The sequence below is a fragment of the Coregonus lavaretus genome (genome assembly GCF_964263955.1).
Source record: "Coregonus lavaretus genome assembly, chromosome: 6".
Taxonomy (NCBI): Eukaryota; Metazoa; Chordata; class Actinopteri; order Salmoniformes; family Salmonidae; genus Coregonus; species Coregonus lavaretus.
Genome location: NC_139993.1, coordinates 11,077,018 through 11,100,409, shown reverse-complemented (window position 1 = coordinate 11,100,409; position 23,392 = coordinate 11,077,018). Strand labels below are relative to the sequence as shown.

At 42.5% G+C, this 23,392-nt stretch overlaps 1 protein-coding gene across 1 annotated transcript in view; it reads left to right on the top strand.

The window, feature by feature from the left end:
• Positions 1 to 917: 917 nt before the first annotated feature.
• Positions 918 to 23,392, top strand: part of ttbk1a (tau tubulin kinase 1a) — a gene marked incomplete at both ends in the record, with an annotated part of 52,220 nt that continues 29,745 nt past the window's right edge. The window contains 9 exons of the mRNA XM_084164338.1: positions 918 to 1,025; positions 2,503 to 2,650; positions 5,106 to 5,179; positions 7,367 to 7,510; positions 8,094 to 8,198; positions 19,084 to 19,149; positions 19,442 to 19,534; positions 20,026 to 20,151; positions 20,688 to 20,842. Coding sequence (XP_084020464.1) covers positions 918 to 1,025; positions 2,503 to 2,650; positions 5,106 to 5,179; positions 7,367 to 7,510; positions 8,094 to 8,198; positions 19,084 to 19,149; positions 19,442 to 19,534; positions 20,026 to 20,151; positions 20,688 to 20,842 — 1,019 coding nt within the window. The remainder of the gene's footprint in view (positions 1,026 to 2,502; positions 2,651 to 5,105; positions 5,180 to 7,366; positions 7,511 to 8,093; positions 8,199 to 19,083; positions 19,150 to 19,441; positions 19,535 to 20,025; positions 20,152 to 20,687; positions 20,843 to 23,392) is intronic.

Below are 23,392 nucleotides of genomic sequence, written 5' to 3'. Positions count from 1 at the left end.
ATCTGGTTATCTGGTGATGCCTTGATCTCGTCATGAAGAGGACGTCTTTACCTGATTGTAACAGAGATCAGTTGGTTGTAATCTAGTTATATGACGTCTTCTTAACCCCAAAAAATTAGTTTACAACCAGAAGATTTGAGGCCAAATAATATTTCCATTACTATTCATTACATAGATCTATTGTCAATTTGTTGTTGTACAGCAGTGTTCAAGACTATGAGAATGGTTATGATCCCGCTTTATAGTAGGTGTCACTAAAACCATGTATCACATACGAATTACATATATTGTAGGTACACTGTTGGAATACATTGTTACATAATCAAGCTTTTTTACAAAACTCTTAACTTTGCGCTCAAGCAGAGTGTGATGGACTGTGCTTCAAGTGCCCAAAGTAATTTGAAATTTGACTTGGCCACACCCTAAGGAAAGTGCATCTCCTTATTGGGCTTGATGTTATTCAGATATGGACATTTAACATCCATGGACAGATGTAGTTGCTGTAGTTGATGTACCTCCAACAAACAGTATACCTAAGGCCTTATTTTCCATTGTTCACTTGAGGCAAGAAATGCAGAGTATGTACTGTCTGTCCCCCTTGTTCTTTCAAGACAATCTAGATGTCAAACTACAACCGTCAATACCAGCAAGCTTTCTGTATGACCATGGTATTTGCACGGACAACGGCAAATACCATTTTGTTTTCTCCTCCACTTTGGCCCGAGCTAACAAAACGAATGGCTTTATAAGACAAGCCTGACTTATGCCTTTTGCTTTGAGTGCGCTGTGTGATGCCTGGTCTTGGGTATTGGGTTAAAAGAAAGGGAATAAGACTGACTTATGTCCTATTGAATATCCTTTTCCAGAAAAATGGCTCGTTTAAGTTGGGTGCTGCTCGCATTCTGTCGGGCTGGCAGATGCAGTGCCTAGTGCCAGCCCTCCAGGACCACGCCAACATGAATGGGACTGGGGAGACGGCAGACATACTGCCGCCTAACTGCTTGGTCAAGGACCGATGGAAAGTGGTGAGTACTCTACATAGTAGATCTAGTGGTGGTTTTGTCTTGGTGTATAGTCTCTCTATATCAGTATATCCCTAAGGGGCTAAGTACAAGGTTACCTTCACACACACAGATTTGACTCCCCATCACCAATGTTCTCCGTGTCTCACCAGAATTAAAGGGATATTGTACTCGAAGATCTGTGTTTTCATACCTTGAAGTTGAGCAAATAAATATAAAATCAGTTTGTCAGGTGTTTTCATACCTTTAAATCAAGCAGATTACAGAATTCTGCAGGCCTCCATCCAGCCTGAATGGGAAAGATTATAACTAATTAATTTATTCCTAGTCATTTGGGACCACAAGATTTTGTCCTTAACTCTACATTTTACATTTTAGTCATTTAGCAGACGCTCTTATCCAGAGCGACTTACAGTTAGTGAATACATTTTTTTTTTTATACTGGCCCCCAGTGGGAAACGAACCCACAACCCTGGCGTTGCAAACGCCATGCTCTATCAACTGAGCTACATCCCTGCCGGCCATTCCCTCCCCTACCCTGGACGACGCTGGGCCAATTGTGCGCCGCCCATGAGTCTCCCGGTCACGGCCAGCTGCGACAGAGCCTGGATTCGAACCAGGATCTCTAGTGGCACAGTTAGCACTGCGATGCAGTGCCTTAGACCACTGCACCACTCAGGAGTACTACTCTACTCTTGGATCTACAGAACAGAATGTAGAATTGACTCAATACTGCTTTTGGGGTGTTAAATCATTGGACAAAATGTTTTTTGGGGGGTGAAATTTGCCTTTAATGGTGGTATCTTATACGCAGCTCCACTCATTCGGCCCACTGAAGTAAGGAAGTGATTGCGTAACAGCCACAATTACTGTGCTTCTGACGGTGATCACTTGGACGACCCTGTCAGAACCAATCACGGATCGACAGATCCCTCTGCCAAAGAGCTGAGGAAAAAAGTAGAGGGTGTTTGCACATGGCTGGTCAATATTTGTCTTCGGCACTTGGCTGTCATGATCAAGCCATAAACTATAATAGGGTTGTTCAAAGCACTTAAGTACTTGGTGAAAGAAAGAAAAAAGGCAATAGAGGAGTTGAGGAAGTGAGGCTGGAGAAAGAGGGGTGGGACGAAGGAGGGCAACTATCTAGTCACTCAGCAAAAATGAATTCACTCAATTACTGTTTGATCAATAAGACACACCTCTCTATCGCTTGGTCCCAGATCAGTTTGTGCTGTCTTGCCAACTCATTTTGGTCGTTGTCATGCCAAACAATGACAATGACCATAGCAGTTAGCAAGACAGCACAAACAGATCTGGGACCAGGCTAACCTCTCTGTACTCTTCCATCAAAACTAGTGTTCCTCATGCGAAAGGGTTTGTTAAGTTGAGCTTATTTTTGATTAGGACAGTACAAGCCAGCATTCTAACAGCACTAGAAGATTGTTGTTTGATACGCTTTTTATCCTCGACACCTTTCTAGCTAAAGAAAATCGGAGGGGGAGGTTTCGGGGAGATCTATGAAGCGCTGGACCTGTTGACGCGGGAGAACGTGGCATTGAAGGTGGAGTCGGCCCAGCAGCCCAAACAGGTCCTGAAGATGGAGGTGGCAGTCCTGAAGAAACTGCAGGGTAAGGGCCCACTGCAGTGGCCATTTTGGGCCTTTCTGCAAGTTTTGTCAATGAGCCTGGCAGTGCCACTGCGGCGGCCATTTTGTGTTTACCGTTCTGCTTATTCAATGAGTATGAAGGTGTCTGTGCTGCTCAGCCACTCTTCCTTTACTTGTCATTCTTACAGTAAATGGCATTCTTTGTTGATGTCACTTGACTTGAACCCAGATTCCACCGCTGACACCATGTGTCAATATACTTTGTGATGTAGTCATGACAGACAAATATATAAAGTTTCAGTCAGCTACAGTACATAGTCAAGTAAGAACATTTGTCTTTCCTGTGTAAGATAAATATGTGTTACATCAATAATGCTTAAGACTGCACTTATGATTGGTTATAAAATCTGCTATGTCATGCTCATGACAGTCTAGTGAAAAGCGTAACCACCTCTTCTCATGACAGCACAACATAGGTTTCGGGACAGTAGAACCAGGTAAAGTGTTACTGCTTTGGGTGTCCTTTGAGACATCCTGTCAGAGAGTGACGCAAAAGGAAGCAGAATTTCCTTTCACATTGTCATGACCACCCTTAAGCATCCTACAGAGTTAAAAGCTGCAGAGCCATGCAGTCTATATGTAATAATGGGCCGCCAGACTATTGGGACTAGGTGGCTGTGGACTTTGAATAGAGCTTTAGTCCAAGTGGCTAGGGTGAGCTTCAATGGCTCAGCCTGCCTTGCACTAAGCTTATTTAATGGAGCCTTCTCTTCCGCCTGGCCTTATTTAGTGGGTCACCGATGCACTATTTAAGCATATCTGTTTCGCTTTTTGCATTTTGGTGTGCAGCTTGAATTATGGCCCTTGAATCTTTTGCTCGAGGTTCAAGCAAATGTGGAAACAGATGTCTCACTCGCTTACTACACCCATAGTAGCTTCACGGAAGACTGGCTAAGAATAGCTTAGACCTAATGAATCAATAGGTAACCTACTAAACTACTCCACATCCATTGCTCATGTTGTTATTGATTAAGGGGCCTTTGATCTCCTTGAAATTCAGTGTAGGTAAAATGTCTACAAGGCCATTATGACATAGCTGGAGTGAAAAATACTCCACTCATGATAAAAAGGCCTTTATAAATGGTTATACGTACATCGGTAGGAAGTAGAGAGGTCCCAACAATCAAATATTTTACTATTGTGCCCTTAAAGCCAAACATGCATCCTATCAGCACTTTATTGATGCTTGATTGCATGGTCCCAACAGCATTTCCAAAACAGTTAACAAACTAGAGCAAATATTTTGGCTTAGACTGTGCCTTTCATTCTGCGATAACAGGCCCTCTATATGTTTTTATGTAGATGAACTGTTGTGACTCACAGCATGTTTTTGCATGTTGGGTGGGGCAGCAGTAATGTGTTAAACGTGATGGCGATCACGTGGCACATAGAAGGAGAGCAACTCTCTCCTCCTGGAGTATGCATGTCAATGTGCCAGGGTAACAAGTGACTCACTTTAGCTATGAGTCATCATCACAATATGAGGAAAAAAGTAACCTCGAAAGCTGTCACATGTCAGTCACCGTGTGTGACTGTCACCCAAAGCGACACGTGTGACACATGATCGCTTAACAACATGTACTATGTCTTTGAAGAAGCTAACGTTTGTGTATGTTGGTATTGCTATGTACATATTAAAGGAAGACTCTGCATCATCAAACGTAGCGGGGCGGAACAAACAACAAATTCAAATCTGCCAAGACTGCTACTGTTGTCTCTTCCCAGCATGCCCATATCAGGAGGTGCCAATACTGTTGTTGTTGTAAGCAGGACTGTAAGCAGAACAACACCCTTTGGTGTATGATAATGTCATATTATGGACTCTACCTTTCAAGGAATATCAAACAACCAAAACAATGAGATCAGAATTTTTCCAAATTTTCGGTACTAACTGAGTCACATTAACAGGGTGCTCCATCAAAAGATGAATGGTGCATGATGAATAACAATGATTTATGCTGATCATCCTTAATTGGGATTAACTGTGAAGAAAAGGAAGACCAGGAAACATGGACTGGCCAGCTCATTAATTTGTCCAGTTTTATTTGTCTGGTAATATTTTATCTAAAGTTTTCTTGTATAGAATATTTAACACAAGGCCAGGTCCTAGAGAAAGAAAGAAACTCTGAAAAGAACAGTCCTGAGACAGATGTTTTCAGAAGAAAACCTGGAAAGAAAAGATTGCTTTATCCGTTCTTCAGCCATTGAGTGTCAACATGAGTGGTTCTGCTGAATTTGCATTGATTTTGGTGATATGGGAATTTGAATTGGATCTTACCTAGACCCTGCCAACACTCTCATCTCCCTGGTGTAACCAATGAAAACCAATCCAATCATCAAGTTGAAGTGATATGGAATATTTTGGCATCTGCATCTTTGAACTACGATTCTTAAAATATGCCTTTCTTTTTGTTTAGGTAAAAACCATGTGTGCAAGTTTATTGGCTGTGGGAGAAATGACAAATTCAACTACGTGGTCATGCAACTTCAGGTAAGAAGCTGACCTTTGCTTTTTATAAAGATTGACCACCATCCCCCAAAAGCATTCTGTGAGAATCTGACCACACTTCAACAAAAACATGTTTTTCTAAAGAAGTGCAATTGATCAAGCCTGCATAAGGCATTGTGAAATGTGAAGTCTTTGCAAATAGGCCATATTAACTGAATAAATTATTAATAAGCAGCGGTTGGTTAGAGGCTGACAAAGCACATACTGATGAAGGATAATAATGCAAATGTCATATGTCACATGATCCAGCATAGCATTGTCAGCTATGCTAGCAACCAGTACATGTCATTTCACTCCTTCTATAATATGAAAGGATCTTATGGAGTCTATGGCTGTCTTAATCCAATCTATTGTCAATTGAGACACAGCCTATAAAGCTGTTATGTCATGGTACTTGGGTGTAAAAATCCATCATGACCAAACTTTTGATATTGTATGACTTATTGACAAGGCTGAAATCAGCTTTGAATACAAAACAACTCTGTGCTGTACATAATTTACTTCATATGTTGATATGCTGTGATGACTTAGCCAAGCCAATGCCCAAGTTCCAATTAAATTACATTTGATACTTCTTAAATTAATTAAGTTAAATTGGAACTCAGGGTCGTACTCATAAGGCATGAAACGGAAGAAAACATACTGAAACAGGGGCTGACTACCTGGACTAACTGGTCCAATACGAAACGTTAATTTTAGTTTTCCGTTGCAAAATGGTTTAAAACATTACATGCCCTAATAAGGCGGGAAAGTAAGCTGGTACGGTCCAGTACTGAGTCCCTGCAAAATAACTAGGCTAGTGGGGGTACGCCGTGCCGGTAAAACCTGAGCCTATCACAATTAACACAAAATGCCCAAAAACGATAAACTATTACACCATTATTTAACATTACTGCATGTCAGCCGCATGAAAAGTTAGCGAATTGACTTGCAACCGGGTGGCATACGCTCCAAATTGTATTGTGGTTCGACTTACATTTTGCCAAGGAGGAGATGAGCGGTCGAGACAGAGGCGCGCGCGGACAACAGTGGACGAATCAGTTCAGGTGTAGGCCTAATGACAATTGCAGAATGTCATTACAATACATGTACAGTAGGTGTTTTGTAACTGATGTCTCTTTCCATTCAACAAATTGCGGGTGCACAGTGCACTGTTGGTGTTTGGATCCTGGAATTATTTAGTGAGTGGATGAACGTAGCCTACAGGAGCGCCTTTTTTAAGTGATTGTTTGACAATCAGATGAAAACATCATAACTGGTTGTGTTTATGCCGCATTAAAAGGGATAGGCGGTGCGTCCATAAGGCTAGGGGAAGCTTTCCCTAAAGTAAATGTAATTAAATTGCCAAAATGATATAGCCTAATTAGTTTACTCCTGTCTATACAGAAATAAATTAAATCATTCAAAATAGTCTACAAACCAGAAAGCATGATTTGGCCACAGAGGATCATTAGCTTCTTTTTTTTTTTAAGCTGTGGATTGTTTTCAATTGCATAGTCTATAGTTGGATAGGCCCGCAATATGGGCAGCTCGCACGGCAAATAGATGATTATTGAGTTGCGACTGACAGTGAAAAGCAGAGAGACCCAGCCAGGCATATCGCAATATTTAAAAATACAATCTTGTGTTTGTAGTCTAGGTCTGTCTACTCTTCGCGCTGCATTGAACAGTCTTTTCTGCGAACAGTGATTGAGTTATATTATTAGCCTAAATTATGATTATCCAATCTAATCATCACATTAGGAATAGTAGGCTATCTTACATAAGTCTGCAAATGCGAGGATGCATGGAATGCTTTATTATAAAGGTGCATGTTTATGGTGAAAATTAGCTTCCCCAAACTTAAAACCCACGCGCCGCCTATGTTAAAAGGTATTGCATGTTGAAAGTGATATGGCGAATTTATACTAGGTCTAGGCTACTTGGCCCACAGACATCATATATGAAATTAATGGGGATTTTATATGTAATTCTATGATTACAGCTAGGTGCTTGGGTGTCCCGTACCGGTATGAAATAGGGTGAAGTTGCCCCTAAATGCTGATTTTGGGTCAGATTTGTATTTTCCCCACAAAGGTTAAGGTTAGGATTGGGGGAGGGAAGCTGAGCCTAGATCTGGACCTAGAGAGAACTTCACCCCAGAGCGTTGTTTTGTTTTGGGGGGTGGAGCAGGGACGCAATTTGGCGGACCTGAGGAGGAGCCAGCCTCGGGGGACCTTCACCATGAGCACCACGCTCCGCCTGGGGAAACAGATCCTGGAGTCTATAGAGGCCATCCACTCTGTTGGCTTCCTGCATCGAGATATCAAACCGGTACGTATCATACATAACATAACATACAGATGCAGACTTTTTTTGTTGCACGTGTCAAGGAACAGCATGCTAAAGCTTTATGAAGGTTTATCAGTGCTAATTCTAAAATACAATGCTTAAATGCAAATGTATTTCATTTTCGCATTCCAATTTACCAATTTACCATTTAACCATTGCATTTTAGAATTGGCACTGATAACCTTCCATAATGCTGTGGCATGTTGTGCTGTGCCATGACGCATGCAAAAAAGTCTGCATCTGTATATCAAAACGGAAATGTGTCTTTTTGCCATCGGTTCGTTTCCTTCCCAATCCCAGACACGCAGCATTGGGTGAGCAGCAGAACAGCGACTCTGGAGCAGGTTAGGGGTTAAGTGCTTTGCTTAAGGGCACAACAGCAATCTGTGGCATCTTACATGGTCCTATAACCAATGTTTAATCAAACAATGCCCCCTTAAGAACCCCTTTTGACTAGCTCTAATGGCACAGTGATGGTTCCTTGGTGTTGCTACAGTAGCTCTTACCAACTGAGCCACACGACCATATCTGTAATGCACTGAATAATCATGTATTTTCTCTGCAGTCAAACTTCGCCATGGGAAGGCTGCCTTCGACCTTAAGGAAGTGTTACATGTTAGACTTCGGCCTCGCGCGGCAGTACACCAATACCACTGGAGAAGTCCGCCCTGTAAGTATCCTCTTTTGTTCCTTTGCTTTGGTTTGTCAAACGAAATGTTAGTTTACATTTTAGTCATTTAGCAGACATTCTTATCCTGAGCGACTTATAGGAGCAATTAGGGTTAAGTGCCTTGCTAAAGGGCACATCGACAGAGCCTTTGTCACGAATGCTGATGTGGATGCGGTGGTGGAGTCAAACGCAGGACACAGAGGAATAAGTCAAAACGACTTTACTATAACCTCGAAAGGTACACACCAAATAAACGGCCTCAAAATACACTAGAGGCGAAACAAATACGCAAGTGCGTAAAACCAACACGAAGTGCCAAGGTACCGAACCTATACATCCATGACAAGCGGACAATAACACACAAAATACAAACATAACATAGGGGAACTTATAGGTGACATAATCAATACAGAATACGAAACAGGTGCACTAACTAGACATGACAAAACAAACATCGAAAACATCAAACGGTAGTAGCTAGTACTCCGGGGACGACGAACGCCGAAGCCTGCCCGAGCAAGGAGGAGGAGCAGCCTCGGCGGCATCCGTGACAGCCTTGTCAGCTTGGGGATTTAAACCAGCAACCTTTAAGTTACTGGCCCAACGCTCTAACCATTAGGCTACCTGCCACCCAGTTCAATGTTATTGTGATGTTATTAGAATAATGTCCAGCTCGTGGGTAAGTTCCAGGTCATCTTTATTGCAATGGTGAGGCTGCACAGATTAGTAGGTCTGGGATTCCAACATCTGGGCCTGTATTTATAAACCATCTCAGAGTAGGAGTGCTGATCTAGAATCAGGTCCCCCTGTCCATTTATTATGATCTAAAAGGCAAACGTGATTCTACCTAACATCCTACTCTGAGACTCTTTATGAAATGGTAATACGATATAACCGTGTTCTGCGATGTGCAGCGTGACAGAAATGAAGAAGACCTGGAACGCGCCCAGTGTTCCCCAAATGGTGGGTCAGGATCAATGACGTCACATGACCCACCCTAAAGCATGTAACACACCAAGAATCTCACTGCCGATAGACTGCCGATAGGTACTTATCACAGTGGGAGGCCATTCCTTCTCTTGCTAGAACAAAAGCGGTACCTGCTGCGTGCTGACCCGGTTGCGACGAACCTACCGATTCTACTTGTAGAATCGCAACGCTCGTCAGTGGCAACAACTTGATTTTGAGCCAATCAAAGAGCATGAGAAAAAAGTAGTGCATTTTCTCCGTACATCCACAGAAGAGCCATTCACACTTCATAGGCTATGGGATGGTAGTTAGCTAAGTGCACAGACGCAATGCACACAACACTAAATACTTCCTCCAAGCTAGCTAACCACTGTAGCTAGTACTGACATATATAATTAAAATCACAATGTATTAGCTAGTTTCCATTAAACAGCTGCCTGTGTTAGCTACCGAGTTAGGGCAGTGTCCTTAGCTATCTAGCTATATTGCGCTAGCTACCGAATATGCTAACATTAGCTAGCTAGCTAAACATTTGGTTATGGGCTGGCACTGGTAGTATGGGATTATGGAGAGTGAATTCAATTGTTTATTCGTCATCTTGCTAGGTAGTTTTTTTTTTTTAATAGCAAGATTAGCGCAGATATATTGGACTCTAGACCATAAGCAATTTTGCACGAATATGCATTGCCAAACAATGCTACTTCCCCCTAATGATTTGTAATATTTTAACATGGTTGAGTGGCTGACGACTTCCAAGGTCTTTGCTGCGTGAACACAAAATTGATTGACTGCCTATGCTGTCGGCAGGCAAAAGTTTGATAATCCTACCAGTGTGTCTGAGCTTTAAGATCCTCTTAGCTCCTAGCTCAGGACTGGGTCATGCTCATCAGGCAGCAAACAGAAGAAAACAGACTGAAACAAGGAAGGATTACCTGGATTTGTCCAGTAACAAACACACATTTTCAGTTTGTGTTACAAAACATTTTAAAACGTTTTCCATAATGAACACGACCCATGACTAGGTTGTGGGTTACAATACAGAAGTTTGAGGATCACTGGACTATATTATCATCGTTGGTACTGTTTTGTTTTCATTCAGACACTGGGTTTGGTGCATTGCAGTTCAATTTATTCAAAAGTGAGCTCATTCATTGTACACTGGATAAGATGGAGTCCAATATCTGAATCCTTGTTTTGCTGTTCATTGTTTACATGGGTAGCTGTCCAATATGCCTGGCACTTAGGACTGGTTTCCCGGGCCCAGATTAAACCTATTACCGGACTAAAATGTATGCTCAATGGACAATCGCCATTGAAAGTGCTTTGATGTCCAGGAATAGGCTTAATCTGGGTCTGGGAAGCCTGTTGGTAAGATCAAACAGATGACAGTTAAAATGCATTAGCCAGTGACTGCTTATGACATCGGTTACGTTGCGTTAGCTAATGATAGTACAGTGACATCTTCAAAGTGACATCTTAAAAATGGATGGATCATATTGGTTATATTTGTGCCCAGTCAATGGTTTGGCTAATATACAGTATAATATATACTGTAAGATATGCCACTTAGCAGACACTTTTATTTTTTAGTATGCGATTTCCTGCAGGCTATGGTTATTTTTATCTGCCTTTTAAATTACCCAGAAAACACTTATTATTTAGAATATCAAAGTCTTATTTAATCATTTGGGTGTGAAGTGAAAGCCTCTAAATCATTTTCATATTGAGTTATTACTGATACATTGAAGTTCATTGAAACGTTCATCCCATTGTCATTCACATCATACACAGTAATCCCTGGCCTTTGTAGTTAGTTTACATGCTAATCAAAGTTTTAGGGGATATGTGACCGGAACTAAGCCGAAGAAAGACTAACCTCCCCCTTTCTCTCTCTCTCCTTCTCTGTCTACCTCACTCTCTCTCCCTTTTCCCTCACTCACTTACCACTCAAATCTATTTTTTTCTCTCTCTCTCTCTTTTTCTCAGTGTTGCTCTCTATCTACCTCTTTCTCTCTCTCTCACTCTCTCTCACAAACACATTCTCACAAGCAAATGCACACACACACACACACACCACACACACATACCACGCACACACACCACGCACACACACACCACACACACACACACACACACCTTCATCCCAGAGAGAGGTATCCAAAGTGCTTTCTCTCAGTCTGTGGTGTCTTGTCTTATTTTAGCGCACTCCAAGTATGAGTCGTCCACTCTTACAGTAACCCTCCCCCATTACTCCCCCCTCCCATTCCTCCTCTACCCCCTCCCATTTCTCCTTTCCCATCCCCTCTTATTGACTGCATCTTCTTCCCCCCTTTGATCTTCCCTTTTCTTCTTTTCTCCTCCACTTCCATCCTTTCATTTCCTCTCCTCTCCCAACTTCTCCCTCTCTCCATATATCTCCCTTAATCTCTTCTAGAACTTTCACCTCCTCTCCTTTCTTCTCCCTCATCAATTGCTTATGCATTGGTCCTCCTCTCCCCTGGACTCTTCGCCCCCTTTATCTCTCTCCCTTTTCCTCCCCTCCCCTCCCCTCTTTCCTCTTCTCCTCTCCCCTCCTTTTAACTAGACTCTCTCAAGTAACTTCTATCTTCTCTCCTTTCCCCTCTTTCCTCTTCTTCATTTCTCTCATCCACTTTTCTTTCGGCTCCTCTCCCTTTCCATCCACTCGTTCCATTTCTCTCCCCTCCTTTTGCCTCCTTTTGCCTCCCATCTCTTAGGCACCGCTCTCCCTTCCCTCTACTTTCCTAATCTCATCTCCTCCATCTCTTTCTTTCTCTCCTCTCATCTCTTTGACTCAGTCACTATCTGCTCGCTCTCCTCTATTTCTCTCTACCCCTCTACACCGTCCCTCCCTCCCTCCCTCCCTCCCTCCCTCCCTCCCTCCCTCCTCTCCTTTCATATCTCTGGCTCTACCACTCTGTGTCCTCATGCATCCCCCCCCCCCCCCCCCCCCCCCCCCTCTCTCTGAGCTCTGAGCTCTGTGAGTGCAGCAGCGTGAGATGAATATTTAAGTTGCTTGCATGCGTCAGTGTGCGATGCCCCCAGGCATCGCCTCTCGCTCCCCCCCTCTACCCCCAGCTCTCTGATTTTTTTCTGCTTCTAGCCAGCACAGCTGAGTCAGCTTCAGCTCATTGATTCGTGATGAATGCGAGGCTCTGGCTCCCTCTCTTGCTCTCTCCCTCGCTCTCTCTCTCTCTGTGTTGTTATCCCTCCATTTTTCTCTCCCGTTTGCCTCTCCCTCTTTCTGTCTATCTCTCTCCCTCCCGTTTGCCTCTCCCTCTTTCTGTCTACCTCTCCCCCCCTGTTTGCCTCTCCCTCTTTCTGTCTACCTCTCTCCCTCCTGTTTGCCTCTCCCTCTTTCTGTCTATCTCTCTCCCTCCTGTTTGCCTCTCCCTCTTTCTGTCTACCTCTCTCCCTCCTGTTTGCCTCTCCCTCTTTCTGTCTACCTCTCTCCCTCCTGTTTGCCTCTCCCTCTTTCTGTCTACCTCTCTCCCTCCTGTTTGCCTCTCCCTCTTTCTGTCTACCTCTCCCCCTCCTGTTTGCCTCTCCCTCTTTCTGTCTACCTCTCTCCCTCCTGTTTGCCTCTCCCTCTTTCTGTCTACCTCTCTCCCTCCTGTTTGCCTCTCCCTCTTTCTGTCTACCTCTCTCCCTCCTGTTTGCCTCTCCCTCTTTCTGTCTACCTCTCTCCCTCCCTGTTTGTCTCTCCATCTCGCTTTATTTATTTCCCCCGCTTCCATGTCTGTCTCTCGTTCTTTACCCCTGCTTTCCTCCCTCTATCTCTCCCTCTCTCATTCCATCTCCCCTCCCTCTCTTTATCTCCCTCTTCCCCCAGTCCCTGGCCATTAGCAGTGTATGCCTCTCTCCTACCCCTAGACAGCCAGGTTTCCAGGGAAGCAAGTGTCAGGGGCCTCTCCAGTCCAAATGACCTTCACCTTGCCACTATGTCAGCCCCTTAGCCATTAGCCATCAAGCATATTTGTTAGCACACAGCCGTTAGCCCCCAGCCAGTAGCCACAAAGCACATTTGATTGCACATAGCCGTTAGCCCCCAGCCATTAGCCACAAAGCATATTTGTTAGCACGCAGCCTTTAGCATCCAGTGCTTGTGCAATGAAGGACCTACCAGCTGCTACATACTGTAGTGTTCTCTCTGCAATGAAGAGGGATCCTCCCTCACTTTCCCTCCCTGATAACTGAATAAATCATTGTGGGTATTAAATGGCAGAGCTATTTTTCCTGTCGTGGCACGCATCAGGCATTTATCAGAAACCTCGTTTTCCATGACTGCTGCTGAAAAGTGGAAAATAAATGTCTCATTATATATTATTTATGTAGAGATTTTGGCATGCAAATGTATTTTCTATAACATGTCTCTGTCCTTTATGCAGTATCTGAGTAGCAGGTTTAGGGGTGTGTTAAATGTTGATGGGTTTTGTAAACTCTTGGGGCGTTTTCATATTCATATATTGACATATTAATATATCAGATGCTGCTGGAAAAAAATGCTTTCAGAGTTAGCTTTATCTTGAGGCATCCTTCAAATGACAAATTACTTTACATATCAGATGACAAAATGTATGGCTTTAACACATTTTTATTCGATTGAAGCTGGTTTACTATCTTGAGTATATAATGCTGCAGGATTAGGCCACATTTCAGGGAGTTCTATGTGTAAACAGATTAAGCCTATTTCTAGACTAAAACGCATTCACTATTCAAAGTGCTTGTTAGTTCAAGACTAGCCCTAATCTGTGTCTGGGAAACCAGCCCTATACGTATTATGTCTATCATGTTTTGGGTGTTGTAACTTGTAATAATCTGTTATTACAAACTATATAACACCATTATATAGGTATTATTAAGGCTGTTTCATGCCTCTTGGATAGGATAACACTCAATCCACTTGCATACCTACAGTAGGTGATAAAATGGGATGCAGTGTTTTGAAACTTGAAAACAGCCAGTTGAAAAAAAGTAAGGTCCCCACTCACCAGCAGTTCCCACAAATCAAACTGAAACGTTTTCTGAATGTGTGATGTTGTAAGCCAGAATGTGATTGTTACAGGAATTTGATACACATTTGCATAATTTGTTTTATTTAAATCAGACAGAATTGTGGCCATTGATGGTGAGCAAGGACATTATTTATTATCAACTCATTAAGTATATATAGTTCTGTTTCTATTACATAAAAGCCTATAGAAAAGGTTATTGCCATTACCATGTGTAATTTGGACCTTAACTGTTTTTTTATGTGATATGTGCCTATTTCTGTTACATATCCTTACATTTATTCATTCCTTTTGTTTCAGTGCTTGCCTTTGTTTTGTTTTTTTACAGTTCCTTTGGACATTTGATTTTGAAGTGCATGCTCCAACCCGTTTCTCCATCAGATCCTTACTCCGCCATGGCTGTCACGTGCATGGTGACAGAGTGACGTGAGTGTGGTCACCAAGCTTTCTGTTCTCCTCATAGCAGAGGGGTCACACTAAGGACACCCACTTCTGACCTTTCTGTTATACTCATATCAATGGTTAACCAAGTGGTACTGTTTCTATTGCTAGGACCCCGTTATTGCTGCTTGCAGCTATTTTATATAGCAACAGCTATAAATAGATCTACACTACCGGTCAAAAGTTTTAGAACACGTACTCATTCAAGGGTTCTTCTTTATTTTTACTATTTTCTACATTGTAGAATAATAGTGACGACATCAAAACTGTAATAACAACCTGGAATGCTTTTCCAACAGTCTTGAAGGAGTTCCCACATATGCTGAGCACTTTTTGGCTGCTTTTCCTTCACTGTGCGGTTCAACTCATCCCAAACCATCTCAATTTGGTTGAGGTCGGGGGATTGTGGAGGCCAGGTCATCTGATGCAGCACTCCATCACTCTCCTTCTTGGTAAAATAGCCCTTACACAGCCTGGAGGTGTGTTGGGTCATTGTCCTGTTGAAAAACAAATTATAGTCCCACTAAGCCCAAACCAGATGGGATGGCGTATTACTGCAGAATGCTGTGGTAGCCATGCTGGTTAAGTGTGGCGTGAATTCTAAATCAATCACAGACAGTGTTACCAGCAAAGCAACCCCACACCATAACACCTCCTCCTCCATGCTTTACGGTGGGAAATACACATGCGGAGATCATCCGTTCACCCACACCACGTCTCACAAATACACTGCGGTTGGAACCAAAAATCTCACATTTGGACTGCAGACCAAAGGACACATTTCCACCGGTCTAATGTCCATTGCTTGTGTTTCTTGGCCCAAGGAAGTCTCTTCTTCTTATTGGTGTCCTTTAGTAGTGGTTTCTTTCCAGCAATTCGACCATGAAGGCCTGATTCACAGTCTCCTCTGAACAGTTGATGTTGAGATGTATCTGTTACTTGAACTCTGTGAAGCATTTATTTGGGCTGCAATTTCTAAGGCTGGTAGCTCTAATGAACTTATCCTCTGCAGCAGAGGTAACTCTGGGTCTTCCATTCCTGTAGCGGTCCTCATGAGAACCAGTTTCATCATAGCTTTTGCGACTGCACTTGAAGAAACTTTCTTGAAATGTTCCGTATTGACTGACCTTCATGTCTTAAATTAATGATGGATTGTCATTTCTCTTTGCTTATTTGAGCTGTTCTTGCCATAATATGGACTTGGTCTTTTACCAAATAGGGCTATCTTTTGTATAAACCCTTGAATGAGTAGGTATTCTAAAACTTTTGACCAATAGTGTATCTACATAGCAATATTATTAGAGCCATATTCGGATGTGAGACATTTGTACATTATTGCTCGCTCTCTCTCTAACTTACACTTAGATATTCTGTTTCTTTTAGGTTTTAGCTATGTGTCAGAGTAGGGCCCTGAACCTCAATCAGGGCCCTATTCTGATGCATACGCAGTTGAAAAGCAACAGAAACTTGAAAGCAACAGAATATCTAAGCGTAAATTAGAGCAATGTGGAAGTTTCTCACGTTTCTGACCGTCTCTAACAGCCACATGTCTGCATACAGTTGAAGTCGGAAGTTTACATACACTTAGGTTGGAGTCATTAAAACTCATTTTTCAACCACTCCACAAATGTCTTGTTAACAGACTATAGTTTTGGCAAGTCGGTTAGGACATCTACTTTGTACAATTTTTCCAACAATTATTTACAGACAGATTATTTCACTTATAATTTACTGTATCACAATTCCAGTGGGTCAGAAGTTTACATACACTACATTGACTGTGCCTTTAAACAGCTTGGACAATTCCAGAAAATTATGTCATGGCTTTAGAAGCTTCTGATAGGCTAATTGACATCATTTGTGTCAATTGGAGATGTACCTGTGGATGTATTTCAAGGCCTACCTTCAAACTCAGTGCCTCTTTGCTCGTCATCATGGAAAATCAAAATAAATCAGCCAAGACCTCAGAAAAAAAATTGTCGACCTCCACAAGTCTTGTTCATCCTTGGGAGCAATTTCCAAATGCCTGAAGGTACCACGTTCATCTGTACAAACAATAGTACGCAAGTATAAACACCATGGGACCACGCAGCCGTCATACCGCTCAGGAAGGAGACGTGTTCTGTCTCCTAGAGATGAATGCACTTTGGTGCGAAAAGTGCAAATCAATCCCAGAACAACAGCAAAGGACCTTGTGAAGATGCTGGAGGAAACAGGTACAAAAGTATCTATATCCACAGTAAAACGAGTCCTATATCGACATAACCTGAAAGGCCGCTCAGCAAGGAAGAAGCCATTGCTACAAAACCTCCATAAAAAAGCCAGACTACAGTTTGCAGCTGCACATGGGGACAAAGATCGTACTTTTTGGAGAAATGTCCTCTGGTCTGATGAAACAAAAATAGAACTGTTTGGCCATAATGACCATCATTATGTTTGGAGAAAAAAGGGGGGCCTTGCAAGCTGAAGAACACCATCCCAACCGTGAAGCACGGAGGTGGCAGCATCATGCTGTGGGGGTGCTTTGCTGCAGGAGAGACTGGTGCACTTCACAAAATAGATGGCATCATGAGGAAGGAAAATTATGTGGATATGTTGAAGCAACATCTCAAGACATCAGTCAGGAAGTTAAAGCTTGGTCGCAAATGGATCTTCAAAATGGACAATGACCCCAAGCATACTTCCAAAGTTGTGGCAAAAGGGCTTAAGGACAACAAAGTCAAGGTATTGGAGTTGCCATCACAAAGCCCGATAGAAAATGTGTGGGCAGAACTGAAAAAGCGTGTGCGAGCAAGGAGGCCTACAAACCTGACTCAGTTACACCAGCTCTGTCAGGAAGAATGGGCCAGAATTCACCCAACGAATTGTGGGAAGCTTGTGGAAGGCTACCCAAAATATTTGACCCAAGATAAACAATTTAAAGGCAATGCTACCAAATACTAATTGATTGTATGTAAACTTCTGACCCACTGGGAATGTGATGAAATAAATAAAAGCTGAAATAAATCATTCTCTCTACTATTATTCTGACATTTCACATTCTTAAAATAAAGTGGTGATCCTAACTGATTTAAGACAGGGAATTTTTACTAGGATTAAATGTCAGGAATTGTGAAAAACTGAGTTTAAATGTATTTGGCTAAGGTGTATGTAAATTTCCGACTTCAACTGTACATACAGTATGTCAACTGACATACTGTATAAGCAATGACATGAATCACAAGGTACTTACACACAGTGAGCTGCACACTCTAATTGAGTCTGAAGCAGCTTCTCCTTGTCGCCGAAGAAGCATTTAGTTAATTGCTTGTTTAGGACAGAGTGAATCGGCATTCGGCCTCCTCTCTGTAATAACCAGCTGAGAGCACAGGTGGTGTTATTGTTGACAATAACGGGGAATCCCTCCCAAATAGTGCCACTCGGGATGCAGCCCCAGTGTCTACCTCAGAGGGCTCAGTACTCAGTGTTCAAGAAACGACCGTGGGACTCGACCGTGAGCGTTCAATTTGCTCCCCCCGGAGCTAAGGTCATAGCGCCAGCAAACAACGAGGGTAATGTGAGAACGAACGGCATGTACTGCGCCACTGATGCTACCACCCCAAGCCAAACACACAAGAGATTGAGTTACTAAACTAAGCTAGAGGGGCGCAATTCTATTTTGATGTTTTCAGATTGTCAGTTCAGGAAATGAATCGACATTCAGGAAAAAGTTCTAAGGAAAAAATGAGTTATTGAATTATTATTTATATTGACTGGATTAAAATGGAATTTAGCTCAATTACAGCATAATACCATTATGGTTTTACCCAAGTCTCTTATTGAGCCGAACACACTCAGACATGCATTCATGAGCTTTTAGTAGGATTAGTGTACGGAAGCCTGGTGTGACCCCTCACTTATGTTTCTGTGTACTTTATTATTTATTATATATATATATATTTTTTTTTACAATTTAGATTCACTGTGTTTACAACAAGCATCCATAACTCCTCTACGGCACTAAATGGTGGCAACAAAAGCATTAATATTACCTATATTTGACTTCGGCATCTTATGGCGAATGTCAGATCGAATTTGCAAGATCAAATTTAGCATGTTCGATGATGTGCTTTTGGGTCTTAAAATGACTTTTATTGCATGTATCCTCTATGTAGCTGTTGTGTCATGTTTGTTTGGCGCTAATGGCTGTGGAATGAATGCTAGTGTAGTGTAAATGTAAATCGTTACCAGTGAAATATTTTGTTCCATTTGTTTTACTTATTATTTACTTCCCATTTAAGTAAAATACAAAAAAGTGTTTTAGTGTTTCTTAGATCGGAGAGTGAACAGTAGCGATAAACCATTGAAGGAAGATGTGTTAGAATTGTTATTTTTCCAAGATGTTGAAGTATGTGCATCTTGATATTAGTCCGTCACTAATACTGTTCCCTTTTGTTTCCTTTCAGCCGAGAACTGTCGCAGGGTTTCGAGGAACTGTCCGATATGCCTCAGTCAACGCACATAAAAACAAAGTAAACAACAATGTTCATGTTGTCAAAATGATATGCTGGAAAATGTATTCTGCCAAATCTGCTCTTTGAAATAAACGTATAACTTGTTTATTGTGTTGTTGTACTGTCAAATGGTGGCGGGCAATCATAGAATAAGGAATTACAATACATACCCCATCTAGTAATTTAATAGGACCTCTATGGGGGCAACCGTAGGTTTGGCACTATTAAGGGTATACTGTACTAATTGAAACGAAATAGCATGGAGGACGATATCATTCATAATCTAAATTTTTATTTTTTCTCTCCCCAGGAAATGGGCCGCCATGATGACCTTTGGTCTTTATTTTACATGTTGGTGGAATTTGCAGTTGGACAGCTACCATGGCGGAAAATCAAGGACAAGGTAGAGTCACTTCGCTCGTCCACGACAGACCAACTGTATTTCTAGCAAATCGTTAAAGTCAAATAATCAAATAATACGCAAGCTGAACAAAAAACTAGCCTTTTTAGATCTTCTTTTCTTTCAACTCTTGACAATGTTAGTAACAATTAAACATTTAATTTAGTAGGTATTTCATTTTTAATATGAGTAGCGCCTCGGAATCAGATAGAAATAAATGCATGTGGCATATCATTTGGTACGCCTCTCGATTCTTTGTATGAAATTGTGCAAACTCAGAATATCACAGTGTGTGTTGGCTCCGTCGAAGTGGCATATAGGATGGTCTAATTTGCCCCTACACCCTTGATCATTTTCACTCCATCAGCTTTCGGACACTTGTGCATATGGGCAATGGGCAAATGGAAGAGGAAGGGACTGGTTTGGTTTCAGCCACTGAATTACAATGAAATAAAGTAAAACAAATATACAATGTTTTATTCTGTTTTGCGCAGGAGCAAGTTGGGCAGATAAAAGAGCGATATGACCATAGGATGCTGCTGAAACACATGCCTTCAGAGTTCCATATCTTCCTCGACCATGTATTGGGCCTTGACTACTACACCAAGCCGGATTATCAGGTACTTTCACAGTATAGAGAATAAGGAAAGTACTTTGAAAGTGTTTTGAAATAATCCCACAAACGTCTATTTTTTGACTGGCCACCATCTCACTATTGCGGGGATTTTTTTGTATGCTCATAGAAACTGATATGTTGACTTCATCAATGCTTCCTAGTTCTCCCTATGCTATTTCCAATAACATTTTAGTCATTTAGCAGACGCTCTTATCCAGAGCGACTTACAGTTACTGAGTGCATACATTTGTTTTCATACTGGCCCCCCGTGGGAATCGAACCCACAACCCTGGCGTTGCAAACGCCATGCTCTACCAACTGAGCTACACGGGAATAACAAAATTGCATCTAAAATGACACCTTATTTCTTATATACTGCACTTCTTTGACCAGAGAGGAAATAGGGTGCCAGTTGGACGCAACCAGAGTCTAATTTGGAGTTGTTTTCTATCTGCTGGTCTGGTCAAGGGAATAGGGTGTATTTAAGGATTAGGGTGCCATTTGGGATGAAACCTAAGTCTGATTTCCTTTATTTCCCAGCTGCTGATGTCGGTGTTTGAGAACAGCATGAAGGAGCGCATCATTACAGAAAATGAGCCGTTTGATTGGGAGAAAGGAGGGACAGACTCCACACAGTCAACCAGCGCCTCCACCAAACCACAGCACAACACACGGCCCACCGTCGCCATGGTGGGGTAAGGAGCCTGATATATTTACCATTAGCATTAAAAGGAGAGTCCACAATATTACATGATCATACACTGCAGGGCGACTTTATGCTTGCAATTTATTTAACACTAGAACCGCTGGGCCTCGAGGGAACCCCCTTCAAGCTAATGAGCAGTCATTCTGACTGCAACACTCTAACAGTGAAATTAATACATTTCATATACAGTGGGGGAAAAAAGTATTTTGTCAGCCACCAATTGTGCAAGTTCTCCCACTTAAAAAGAAAATCACATTGTAGGATTTTTTATGAATTTATATGCAAATTATGGTGGAAAAAAAGTATTTGGTCAATAACAAAAGTTTCTCAATACTTTGTTATATACCCTTTGTTGGCAATGACACAGGTCAAACGTTTTCTGTAAGTCTTCACAAGGTTTTCACACACTGTTGCTGGTATTTTGGCCCATTCCTCCATGCAGATCTCCTCTAGAGCAGTGATGTTTTGGGGCTGTCGCTGGGCAACACAGACTTTCAACTCCCTCCAAAGATTTTCTATGGGGTTGAGATCTGGAGACTGGCTAGGCCACTCCAGGACCTTGAAATGCTTCTTACGAAGCTACTCTTTCGTTGCCCGGGCGGTGTGTTTGGAATCATTGTCATGCTGAAAGACCCAGCCACGTTTCATCTTCAATGCCCTTGCTGATGGAAGTTTTCACTCAAACTCTCACGATACATGGCCCCATTCATTCTTTCCTTTACACGGATAAGTCGTCCTGGTCCCTTTGCAGAAAAACAGCCCCAAAGCATGATGTTTCCACCCCCATGCTTCACAGTAGGTATGGTGTTCTTTGGATGCAACTCAGCATTCTTTGTCCTCCAAACACGACGAGTTGAGTTTTGACCAAAAAGTTCTATTTTGGTTTCATCTGACCATATGACATTCTCCCAATCCTCTTCTGGATCATCCAAATGCACTCTAGCAAACTTCAGACGGGCCTGGACATGTACTGGCTTAAGCAGGGGGACACGTCTGGCACTGCAGGATTTGAGTCCCTGGCGGCGTAGTGTGTTACTGATGGTAGGCTTTGTTACTTTGGTCCCAGCTCTCTGCAGGTCATTCACTAGGTCCCCCGTGTGGTTCTGGGATTTTTGCTCACCGTTCTTGTGATCATTTTGACCCCACGGGGTGAGATCTTGCGTGGAGCCCCAGATCGAGGGAGATTATCAGTGGTCTTGTATGTCTTCCATTTCCTAATAATTGCTCCCACAGTTGATTTCTTCAAACCAAGCTGCTTACCTATTGCAGATTCAGTCTTCCCAGCCTGGTGCAGGTCTACAATTTTGTTTCTGGTGTCCTTTGACAGCTCTTTGGTCTTGGCCATAGTGGAGTTTGGAGTCTGACTGTTTGAGGTTGTGGACAGGTGTATTTTATACTGATAACAAGTTCAAACAGGTGCCATTAATACAGGTTATGAGTGGAGGACAGAGGAGCCTCTTAAAGAAGAAGTTACAGGTCTGTGAGAGCCAGAAATCTTGCTTGTTTGTAGGTGACCAAATACTTATTTTCCACCATAATTTGCAAATAAATTCATAAAAAATCCTACAATGTGATTTTCTGGATTTTTTTTTCTCATTTTGTCTGTCATAGTTGACGTGTACCTATGATGAAAATTACAGGCCTCTCTCATCTTTTTAAGTGGGAGAACTTGCACAATTGGTGGCTGACTAAATACTTTTTTTCCCCACTGTATGATATCGCAAAAATTATAATTTGGTTGTGTTTATCAAAATAAATAAATAAATCTAATAACACAATAGCTTTTTCATAAGTTTTGGTCAGCAAGACACGGTCAAATGATGAAAACATCAGTAGCCTAAACATCATTATTGTCACGATCGTTGAGAGACGGGTCAGACCAAGGTGCAGCGTGGTATGCGAACATGTTTATTAAACTCAATAAACATAAAAACAAACCAACGTAATGTGAAGTCCAAGGCTATACACAATACAAGCCTAACACAGGAACAAGATCCCACAAACATAGTAGGCAACTGGGCTACCTAAGTATGATCCCCAATCAGAGACAACGAGCGACAGTTGTCTCTGATTGGGAATCACACCCGGCCAAACATAGAAATACAATACCTAGAATGTAAACATAGAAATAATAACATAGAACTTCCACACCCTGACTCAACTAACAAGAGTTCTATACGTCAGGGCGTGACAGTACCCCCCCCCCCCCAAAAGGTGCAGACTCCGACCGCACAAACCTGACATAACAGGGTAGGGTCCGGGTGGGCATTCTGCCTCGGAGGCGGATCCGGCTCCGGGCATGACGACCTCTTCCTCTCAGCCTCCCCATTGTGCCCCTGGTCTGGTCTGGACCTCGGCGCGATGCTTCCCCTCTCCTTCCTCCCACGATGCACCAAGCCCTGTCTGGACCCTGGTGCGGGAGACCCCGAACCTGGAGAGGGGCTGACGTCTGGGTCTGGACTGGAGCCGCTGACCGGAGCTGAACTTGACCCCGGTGGAGCGGACTGTTCTGGCTCCGGAGTGGAACCGCTGACCGGAG